Here is a 12,058-nt window from a genome sequence, read left to right as displayed (position 1 = left end):
GAACAGTATGGAGGTTCCTTAAAAAGCTAAAAATAGAACTACCATATGACCCAGCAATCCCACTACTGGGCATATACCCTGAGAAGACCATAATTCAAAAAGAGTCATGTACCACAATGTTCACTGTCGCTCTATTTACAATAGACAGGACATGGAAGCAACCTAAGTGTCCATCACCAGATGAATGGATAAAGAAGATGTGGCACATATATACAATGGAATATTACTCAGCCATAAAAAGAAACGAAATTGAGTTATTTGTAGTGAGGTGGATGGGCCTAGAGTCTGTCATACAGAGTGAAGTAAGTCAGAAAGAGAAAAACAAATATGGTATGCTAATACATATATATGGAATCTAAAAAAAAAAAAAAATGGTTCTGAAGAACCTAGGCGCAGGATAGGAATAAAGACGCAGACATAGAGAATGGACTTGAGGACACGGGGAGGGGGAAGGGTAAGCTGGGACGAAGTGAAAGAGTAGCATTGACATATATACACTACCAAATGTAAAATAGATAGCTAGTGGGAAGCAACTGCATAGCACAGGGAGATCAGCTTGGTGCTTTGTGACCACCTAGAGGCGTGGGATAGGGAGGGTGGGAGGGAGATGCAAGAGGGAGGAGATATGGGGATATATGTATACATATAGCTGATTCACTTTGTTATAAAGCAGAAACTAACACACCATTGTAAAGCAGTTATACTCCAATAAAGATGTTTAAAAAAATAAAAATAAAAATAAATAACAAAAACCAGAAACAATGATCAAAAAATGAACCTAAAGGTAGAGATGCCATTTTTTTAATACAGGCGAAAAATTCAAAGAAATGACAGGTCGCCGGCATCAGCAAAATACTAATCTAGCCCCCTGGGGGCAGAGCCAGACCTAGAACCCAGGCATCAGTTACTGCAAATCCAAGGGCCCTACAGATACTCTTGAATGTGATCTCGATGCTAAGAAATAGAGCCACTCACCACAATTCATTCTCTAAGTAAAAAGTTCTTCAAGTGATTGAATAAGTGGCTTTAATTTCTAACTTGACTACTTGGTAAACAGCACTCAGCTAAACTGAAGACTTCTCCAAGAAACCACCTGCTTCTTTTTTTTTTTTTAATCGAAGTATCAATATGTTTTATTTACAATGTTGTGTTAGTTTCAGGTGTACAGCAAAGTGATTCACATATATATATATATATTTGTTTTCAGACTCTTTTCCATTATAGGTTATTATAAGATATGGAGTATAGTTCCTCGTTCTATACAGTAGATCCTTGTTGGTTATCTATTATATATATATATATATATATATCAGTGTGCATCTGTTAATCTCAAACTCCTAATTTATCCTTCTTCCCACACACCACCTGATTTTTGAGACGGAGTTAGGCACTGTTACGTTCTCACACTACTTTGTAGAGACTCAACCTGCTGCTTATTATACTGCATATAATTTTATCTGTAGTTACAGCAGACCCCTTTTCAAAGCCTGAACTATTTACCATCTGATTCATTACAGAAAACGCCTACTGATCCCTGTATCAGCAAATTAACTGGTGAGCAAACAAATTAAAGAAGAAGAATAACAATAATAGCCATGGCCACCATGAGAATGAGCATCCCAGACTCCCAACTCCAGGAACGGCAGCATCCAAGGCCCTCTGCTGTGCTCTGAAATCCATCTCAGTTTGCCCGGAGGCCACACCTCCCAGGCTGCTCTTAGCCTTGACTACGCCAAGGCCACTCCTAGGAGCCACAGCTCCCCTGACACAGGATCCCCCATGATACCTGACTTCAGCTGGATGAGAGGTGTCCACTAAATGCAGGGCCCTGTGGGGTGTTTCCACCCAGCCCCCACCCCAACCCCGTCCCTTCAGGGCCAGACCTCCCCGGCCTCCCCAGCCTCGGCTCCAACAGCTCTTTCCCTGACAAAATTCTCACACATGTAACCTCATCTCGGTGTCTGCTTTTGGGAGGACCCAGACACAGAAGCTCTGAGTCCCTGCTCGGAACCACCTTGAACTACTTGGTCAGTGGATAAAAAATAAGCCAAACAAGAATAAAAATGTAGTTGTATTTTCTCATGCTATCAGACGCAGGTTAAGTCAGAGGTACACAGATGCCCCAAAAGGTTCTCATGTGATCTACCTTGATGAAAGTTTTGTAACTAATGACTGTCCTGCTCAGAAGAAGTCAGGCCATTTGAAACTACAGCCCACGTATTTTGGAATATATTACATTGTCAGTACAGAATATTGGGGAATGATAATTGTTTTAATAGACCCACAGTTGAAAAGCACCCAAAAAAAAAAACACCCCAAAAAGCTTTAAGTTAACATGGAATTTAAAGCACAAATAAATACTAATGAATTATTGATCCTTCCCACAATAGTAACATCTTGCATGGGCAAAACAACTGATCACTTACAAAAAGTTTTCACACACATCCAATTTTACGTCAACATTACCAGTCAACTGGGCAAGCCACACCCCAGGTGGCTCTGCAGAATCCTCTAAAGGACCACTCTGGTTTTGCAGACGCACCTGAGCGTGGGCTCCCCCAGCCCTCGATGGCAAAGGGGTCACCCCTCCCTCATCTACAGTTGGTGGAGCATCTGACCATTTCTGCTGCTCTGAAAAACACTGGACAAGTTCAGCAGTGTTTCAGATAAAGTCTTCAGCTTGCCCACAAAATCAAAAGTATGATTTGCCTGCAAAATAAAGAAGATTTGGGTACGTCTCTAGCTCAGCCCTGTTGCATTAGGAAGGTTCTTCAGCCCTGTGGCTGCTACAACAAGGAGACCAGCGTTGTGTGCGGCTCGGCCATCAGAGTGGAGATCTTCCAAGGCCACCTCCCCGGATACGGTGACCGTCCCAACGCCCTCCCCCCCAGACTCTTTCCGTCAGATGCTGTCCACCTGGTCACCGTGGTGTCCCCAGTGTATAGGTCACTCTCAGGAGCAACAGATGTCCCCAGTATATACTGACTAAACAAGACGTCTGCTCACACTTCCGTCTCAACAATACATTCTCAACTAGCATCTACAATTTGTTTTATGATACCCAACTCTATTTAGGATAAAACAAAACTGTAGTTATTTATTTATGGCTGCTGGCACAGCAAATGAGCGTAAGATTTTTGTAAAATAATTTGGTATCATAAAAAATATTTATGGTCACTGACCTACAAAAAACAGCCCTGCCTTTTTCTCTCAAAATAAAAGGATTCCATCCTGAGGAAATAATTTAAGTGAAATACAAAGCTATACCCATGAAGATGTCTATGGCAACGTTACTATGTTTTTATACTGAAAACAGTCTATATATAAAGAGATAAGATTAAGGAGGGTCTGGAGTCCAGCCACACCCCCCTGGGGTCACAATGGCACAGGTCACACCAGCTCAGGGGCTGGAAAGAGAAGAGAGGCTCCTGCTGCTCTAATTCCCAAGATGAGCCCAGGACAGGATGGAGCCCCTCGTGGGCACGGCTGCCTCAGCTGCTGCCCCTCCCCCACTCAGCTGCCAGGGGTCTGACCAGCGAAGGAAAAGCCGCAGCCGGTCCAAACACCGCCCTTCCGCCTTCACATGAGCCTGAGCTGTGGACTCACTCGACGTCTGTGTTACTCACCCACCCACGAAAGTGAGATCCTCTGTTGCTAAGGATGAGCAAGCAGGGAAACACCAGAGGCACATGAAAAGGCCCTTCTGGTCAAGATAAACCTAATGAAAGACAGGAGAAAATGTAGAAAGTATCTACTTTGTATTTTCAAGAAACATCCAGGAGCGCAGAGGAGGTGGCGACGAGGAGGAAACAGCCCACGTGAGGCGGTGAGACCCAGAGACTGAACACAGGCTGGGAATCAAAACAAGGGGGACAGACGGGGCAGTGGAGACCCCGCCCCAGCCCTCAGAGGAGGGCTGCGAGACAAAGAAGAAGAAGGACAAATCAGAGACAGTCCAGGACAGATGCAAGAGATCTAAGCCAAGATTCAGAACCCAGAGCACAGAAGGGGCCAAGAACAGCGTCAGTTATCACAGGAGGGAGAAAACCCACCACTGCTGAGTGTGCAAATCTGAAGACCATTTCCCTTTTCTTTTCTTTTTTTTAAGTTGAAGTACAGTTGCTGCACAATATATATATGTTACAGGTACACAATATAGTGATTCACAGTTTTTAAAGTTTATACTCCATTCATAGATATTGTAAAATATTGGCTGTATTCCCCATGTTGTACAATATATCTTTGTACCTTATTTTATACGTAAGAGTTTGTACCTCTTAATCCCCTACCCCATCCTGCCCACTTCCCCTCCCCACTGGTAACCACTAGTTTGCTCTCTATATCTGTGAGTCTGCTTTTTTGTTATATTCACTAGTTTCATTTTTTTAGATTCCACATTTAAGTGATATCATACAGTATTTGTCTTTCTCTGTCTGAATTATTTCACTTAGCATAATGCCCTCCAAGTCTATCCACCTTGTTGCAAATGGCAAAATTCTGTTCTTTTTTATGGCTGAGTAATATTCCACTGTACTATCTATCTATCTATCTATCTATCTATATATATATATATATATACACACACCACATCTTCTTTATCTATTCATCTGTTGATGGACACTTAGGTTGCTTCCATATGTTGGCTATTGTGAATAACGGTGCTATAAACATTTCTTACACAGCAAAAAATATTAACAAGAGACTAGTGCTAGCATACCTTGAAACAACTGGAATTCTAACTAAAAGAATAAATATATCAGCCTCAGGGAGAACACAAGAAGCCTGTGAAGAAGGAAAAACAATAATGTCGTTTCAGAGAGTTTCTCTTCAAAATTAAAGGTCAGTAGACAATGCAGCAGAACCTACTGAGTTTTCAAGGAGAAATAACGTAAGCCAGGAATTCTTATGTCCAGCTGAGCTATGGTGCAAAGGTGAGGACCTCAGATATCCAAGGACAAAGAAATGACGCTACCTACGAATGCTCCTGAAAAAGTTACCTGAAGACACCTGAGTAAACAGTTAAATCAATATGAGAACATTGAAATGATGATGAGCCGTGAATCCACTCAAATAGAGAAATAATTTTAAATAATGGTGAGCAAGGTTCTGAATTTAATCCAAATGCCAATAATAATTCTTGAAAGAAAAAAATTACAATAGAAAAGTTACAGTAAAATTGTAAACACCGGCTGCTCACTCTGATGCTGATGATTGTTAATGTGTCTGACTGGTTTCAGACTCTATCAACACAAGACAGCCATGGTGCAGGAAGAGAGGATGGAGTGACAGCAAAGGTTCTCATGTAAGGGGCTTCCCTGGTGGCGCAGTGGTTGAGAATCTGTCTGCCAGTGCAGGGGACACGGGTTCGAGCCCTGGTCTGGGAAGATCCCACATGCCACAGAGCAACTAGGCCTGTGAGCCACAACTATTGAGCCTGCGCGTCTGGAGCCTGTGCCCCGAAACAAGAGAGGCCGCGACAGTGAAAGGCCCGGGCACCGCGATGAAGAGTGGCCCCCGCTTGCCGCAACTAGAGAAAGCCCTTGCACAGAAACGAAGACCCAACACAGCCAAAACTTAATTAATTAATTAATTAATTAATTTTTTTTTAAAAAAAGGTTCTCATGTAAGAAAGCAGTGAGTCTGGGCATTGATAACTGGGAAGAGGACAGACATGACATTAAAAAACAGAAGACAGAAAACAAAGGAGGAAAAGAGACTCCACAGAACAAATTCTTCTGGCAAAAGAGAGGAAAAACGATAACCACAAGGACAGGTATAAATTTCAAAACTATAGAGGAGGATGACAAAATAGCTCTCACCTTGTCAGAGTTATGAAAATAACTTCAAGTAGGTTAAAATACCATAATTCAAAGGCTAAGATTTTCAGACCCATCTCGTCAAGTTACTCAATAAATATTTACCAAAGGTCTTTCAGCCAGGTATAGGTGTAGGTGCTAAAATTATAGCTATAAAGAAAATAAAACACTTTTCTTAATTAAGATTATGTTATATTGCAGAGACAAAACTATCAAAGCCAACTGTATTTCTATACTGAATCAAATACAAAAGATCTCAAAAATCAAGCAAAAACATAAAAGCTAGAAATGTTAACAGTAAAAAAATCTAATTCATTGCAAAAAGGATAAATGGAATAACGATCATTTTATTCTGAAATAAATTCAGAATTTACAGTGACTAATATTTCTACACACAGTAACACATCACTAAGAGATACAAAGTAAATATGACTAGAAATAAGGCAGAATTTTGTAAGAACTGAACAGTAGGCAACATGAATATACGCACTGCACTGAGCCTCTGAAAGATCACACTGAGAGCACTTAAAAATGAAGTGGTGAACAAGGCCCCCCCATTCTGGGTTATTCGCTTGGTGATCTTAGCCAAGTTACTTAAACACTGCTTTGAAAAGACACATGCACCCCAATGTTCATTGGAGCACTATTTACAATAGCCAGGACATGGAAGCAACCTAAGTGTCCATCGACAGATGAATGGATAAAGAAGATGTGGTACATATATACAGTGGAATATTACTCAGCCATAAAAAAAGAATGAAATCTTGCCATTTGCAGCAACATGGATGGACCTAGAGATTGTTATACTAAGTGAAATAAGTCAGACAGAGAAAGACAAATACCATATGATATCGCTTATATGCGGAATCTAAAAAACTAAACAAATGAACCACCAGAACAGAACTGAAACAGACTCATAGATTCAGAGAACAAACTGGTGGTCTCCAGTAAAACAGGTGAAGGGGATTAAGAGGCACAAACTTCCTGGAGAAACCCCTCCGCCCCTCAGGCAGCAGCACCGGGAACCCGTGGAAGCTTCAGCGGCACCAGAGGAACTAAGCAGATCAAAATAATAGCACAAAGCCTGTGATGATTAAACTGTCCTTGGAACCACAGCCCACAAAGGACACTGAGACTTGTGTGTTAAACCTGAACAGGAGACTGTCTGCAAAAATGAAAGGTTTTCTTACAGTCTCTGAACATAACAGCCAAATTGCCCACAATACAACTGAACATCACCCACCATACAAAGAACCAGAGAACTCACAAGAATCAACCAATGTCAATATTGAGATAAATCTAATGTTGGAATGATCTGGCAAGTACTTTAAAGCCGTCATCATAGAAATGCTTCAACAAGCAATTAAAAACTGTCTTGAAACAAATTAAGTAGCAGAAAAGTTCAACAAAGAAATACAAGTTATTAAAAAGACAGCTAAATACGGGGTAGTACAAAACTGAAAAATGCCATAACAGAAAGTGTTTTAAACTTGCTGGATGGTCTCAAGTAGAAATGACAGAGGACAGAACCAGTGAACTTGAGGACAGGTCAGTACACTTCACCCAATCTGAGCAAGAGGAAAAACAGATGACAAAGTCACCAGAGCTTCAGGGACCTGCAGGACAATACTAGGAGTCCACGTTCATATCTTTTGAGTCCCAGAAACACAGGAGAAACAGAGTAGGGCTGAAAGGCTATTAGAATAAATAACAGCTTAAAACTTCCACAAACTGGTGAAATACAAAAATTTACAGAATCAAGAACTTGAGCAAAACCTTCAGAAGACCATAGGGAGACAACGTGGCACGGAGCTCAGAGCCCTGCCCGGAACTGGGCACGAATCTCAGAGATGACACAACCTCAAGTCTTGTCTTCACTTTTATATCATTGGGAGAAACTACTTAGGCTCTGTTTTCACCTACGTACCACCTAATAACTGCTGATTTTAGAAAATGCCCTAAGCCTCTTTTACTTACAGCTCATTTTTGTTTAAAAAAAAAAAAAAGAAAGAAGAAGGTGACTGGGTCATAGCATAAGATCTTAGCTATGGGTTTATTTTTTCTGTTGCATTCATCATTTTCTTATTTATATCACCCTCCTCAGCATTCAGACCATTTGCTTATTGCTAGGGGAATGAGACAAAGGAATTTGAAGATTTAAATAAAAGAAAGGATTTTTTCTGACCTGGCCAGAATCAGGAAGGGCAGACCCCGGGAGGGAAGAGCCCCTTCCCCACAACCCATTTCTCTCTAAAGAGGTCCTCCCTCCGCATCTCGGCAGGGTTGGGTGAAGAGAGGAAGGTCGCTCTGGGCCCCAGAAACAAAGGGACCTTGGCCTGACCTTCCCCAGAACAGAGAGGGCCGGCTGGACCGGGCATCTTGGTGGAGCGGCCTGGCAGCACCTTCAGGACGACGCTCTGCCTCCTCCCCGCTGACACACCAATCCACCGCCACACGAGACAGCGAGATGGAAAGACTTCCCGGGACGCTGTCAGACGTGCATCTCTTGCTCCTTCTAACCAGTTCCGAGTGTTCAAAGGGCTTCGTGAAAAGCTCGCCTCCCTTTCTCCTCTGCGCCCCAGGAACCACGATCCAAACGCAGAGGAAGCGCTGCCACCAGCTCCCTGGACATCGTCCTGAAACTGTCTGTACACTTCGGAGCACAGGTGCCCACGTGTGTGACCCGCTTTTCGTCACTGGGACACCCCACGTTCCTCCCCACCTCCCCGAAATACAGTTAACAGTAAGTCTTGGAGGCCAGTCTATACCTAGATCATTCTTTTTAGTAAGCTGCGTACTTTGCATTTCATGAATGTGCCAGACAGAGAGGGCCCCTATCTGGCCGCCGAGGGGGCCGGGGCCTCACCCGCGGGGGCGGCCCCCGGGAGGCCTGGCCTCCCCTGCAGCCGCCTGCCCGGCTTCGCCCAGGCTGAGACCCCTCGCCCGGCCGCAGCCGGCTCGCAGCCGGTCCTCGGGGGAGGCCTGGCTCCCGCCCCCCGTCTCCCCCTCCCGCCTGAGCCCTGCTCTCGGGCCACCCGGTGGGCTCGGGACCAGCGGCCGCCGCTCCTCCAGACACACACCCGAGTGAGGCCGAGGCCCCTCTGCCCTAGGCCGCCCGCCGGCCCCCAGCCCCGGCGCAGCACGGCCCCCGGGAGAGCGAAGCCGGGGCGCGCCAGCCCAGTCCCCCCGGCCCGGCCGCCCCTGCTCTGTCCGCCTGCTCCGCGGGGCCCCATCCAGCCCGACAAGTCCTTGTGTTCCGGGGTCCCGCAGCCTCAGCACGCCGACCTTCCCCGCTGAGGGCCCGCCCCGTGCCCGTGGGGCAGCCGGCTGCCTCCCCGGATGCCGGCAGCGAGCCCCGGCTGTGGGCGGGGACGAGGGCGGGGACGAGGGCGGGGACAGGGGGCCTCCTCCCCCGGATGCCGGCAGCGAGCCCCGGCTGTGGGCGGGGACGAGGGCGGGGACAGGGGGGGCCTCCCCCCCCCGGATGCCGGCAGCGAGCCCCGGCTGTGGGCGGGGACGAGGGCGGGGACAACGGCGGGGACGAGAGCGTCTGCGGACGCTGCTGCAGGCGCTCGGCGGGCAAAGCTGCCTGCCACCCCCGGCGCTGAGAACGCTGGTCTCCGCCGGCTGCCCCTGCTTCCTGAGGTGACCTTCACTCCCCACCGCCCTGGGGGCAACGCCGTTCCAGAAACAGCGCTCGCGGAGGAGAAGGCCGGTCTACGCTCGTGGCTCCCAGAAACCGTGGGTCTCCCTCCGGCCTCCGCGTTACTGGGAGGAAAAGGCCCACTGAGAGGGACGGTGACAAGGGACAGGTCACAGGTGCGGGGGCACCCCCGGCCTTGCCCACGTGCACACGTGTTTCTCTTCACGACACCGTGCTGCTTGCTGCTTCCCTCAGAGTTACAGGTCCAACCAGAGGAGATGACCAATTTTATACACTTTTTTCCCACGAAAAAATGGCAACTTCACGTGGTTCCACCTAATGGGAAGTAATGGAGAGAGTAAGACCAAGTAGTAGAAGACACGCAACACAGGCCCTTCCACCCTGACAGGTGATGTGCTTCACACACCGTAAGCTGGCAAGGCTTCTAGGCTCTCCCAGCCACGTGGAACGTTGGACCGGGAGTCCAACGAGCAGAACCGGTTTTCACAAAGTTAAGTAGAATAATTCAGCCTGGCTCCAGCGCCACGAAGTCTAGCTTTACACGTACAAACCAGGACACCCTCATGCAAAGTCGTCAGCCAAGCCACAGCGAATGCGTGAAAAAGGCACCAGCTCACAGCACTGCCTGTGACATGTACAGGGGACCAAGCAAGAGCCAGGGAAATGTCTGCTTGTTCTTCCAAAACTTCCGTCGTTCTCAGCACGCACGGGGCACACTCACTGCCACACCTCTGTCGGGGCCAAGCCCCCTCCCCCCGCCCCCCTGGAGGCCTGCACGTCCCCTCCCTCGGAAGGCTTTTTCTAAACCCTCCTTTCCAGGGGGTCTGGAAGCTCACCTCCTGTGCCACACTGAGCGAATCTCTCATCACATTAGTTCTGAATTGTTTCTTCAGATGTTTGTCTTCTCTTTCCCCACTGCAGGGGGACTTCCTCAAAAGCAAGACTGTCGTACTAACTGTTGTATCGCAGAATACAGCACAGTATATAATCCTACAGTACATTTTATATATCATCAATAATATCTTTGTGTAATAATACATAATATAATAATAAAGTCATGGCCCATTTTTTAATTTGAATTTAAAATAAAGCCGTGCTACAGAGCCATTCTCTGCGAAATTTCTGAACTACCCACAGCCCTTGCAAGCTTAACGCAGGGAGATAATCGGAACGACACTGGCTTTGGCTCCAGGCCCCTCTGAAGCCCAGCCCTGGAAGGATGAGCTCCTGACATACGTCTAGATTAATGTCATTTCACTGTGACAGCCCAGTCCAAATGGACAGTCCCAAGATAAAGCAGAAGTTATTAAGCACATTCAGAATAAACTGAGGCAAATACAGCTCCTGAGCTAAGTCCCAGGCAGGAAGCAAGAGGCCACATGGCAACCACGAGGGCAGGAAACGTGAACCTGTAAAATCTACTTTGACAAAGATAACCCAACTGCCCGGATGACCACACGCCATCGCCAACTTTTTAGCTTTTAAGTTGTTAGCACTATTTGAAGCTCAGAAGTTTAGCATTAAGAGGACTTGATGTCTCCTCCTCTGGTTCTGACAGGCCCCATGGCCTCCTGAAGTCCCTCAAAGGTGCCTGCAGGCTCATAAGCCACCGTCAGACAAGGAGACAAGACCCTGGGAAGACACAGCACCACCCTGTCAAAAGAAAGTGCAAATATGAACAATGATAAATCCTGAAGCTAATGGGTTTGAGAAGGTAAGAAATGTAAGGAAGGGAAAACAAGCAGAGCTGTGTGATGTCCAGACGCCTCCAGGGAAGCTCCTTGGCTTCTCCACATGGGCTCCCCCGCCACAGATGAGGCCGACAAAACCTCGTCGCCGACTTGGGAAATGTCATGACCAGACCCGGACCACGAACACAGGGTCAGACTCCCTCCTTCATCACCAGATGCACCAAGCAAAACAGATGCGCATCTGTTCTCCACATCTTCCTGGGACCACCTGAACCGGCCTCCTTTGTCTAAGTGTCCTCCATGCATTAGTTACTCCAAATAATACCTCCTGCCCCCAGAATGTCCTCTGAGAGAACGACGCAGCACGTCCAAGTTCAACAACGACGGGAACAGGAAAAAAATACCCAGGGAAAAATAAATTGTAATCAACGTAAGAAAACTGTGTGTAATCCAAGCTATACAACAATCATGTTAAATATTTTAACAGACTGCTTCCCACTGTACTGCTTGTATGGTCTATAACATCCTCATTCATTCAAACTCACCTTTCGAATGACCTTATTAATCTCTGGAGTGTTTGGTGTGTACAGTATTTTTCCACGTAATACAGGTTTTAGGAAGGACCACACCAAAGCACCATTTGGAGACTGTAGTATTTCCTGATAAAGCTTCAAGCAAAAGGGTGCTGTCACAATTAAAAAAAAAAACAAAAAGTGTTGCTCATGATTGGGGATGTCCAGGATAACAAGGAAATTCATGTACATAGCCATGACGCCTCACTTTCCGATGAGTGGCTTATATATATTTTTCATGACTCAATTCTGATTTGGGGCAGTAAGTTCAGAAATAATTTTTCTTGTCCTTGTCTTTAGCAGCTCTTGTCTCAA

At 46.2% G+C, this 12,058-nt stretch overlaps 1 protein-coding gene across 1 annotated transcript in view; it reads right to left on the bottom strand.

The window, feature by feature from the left end:
- ABCA13 (ATP binding cassette subfamily A member 13) overlaps positions 1 to 12,058 on the bottom strand; it is a gene marked incomplete at its 5' end in the record, with an annotated part of 329,842 nt that overhangs the window by 213,038 nt on the left and 104,746 nt on the right. Inside the window, 2 exon segments of the mRNA XM_082473913.1 lie at positions 2,600 to 2,709; positions 11,717 to 11,856. Of these exon segments, the coding sequence (XP_082330039.1) occupies positions 2,600 to 2,709; positions 11,717 to 11,856 (250 nt within the window).

The sequence above is a fragment of the Balaenoptera physalus genome (genome assembly GCF_965194825.1).
Source record: "Balaenoptera physalus genome assembly, chromosome: 8".
In the NCBI taxonomy this organism is placed as follows: Eukaryota; Metazoa; Chordata; class Mammalia; order Artiodactyla; family Balaenopteridae; genus Balaenoptera; species Balaenoptera physalus.
This window is presented reverse-complemented; position numbering and strand designations above follow the sequence as displayed.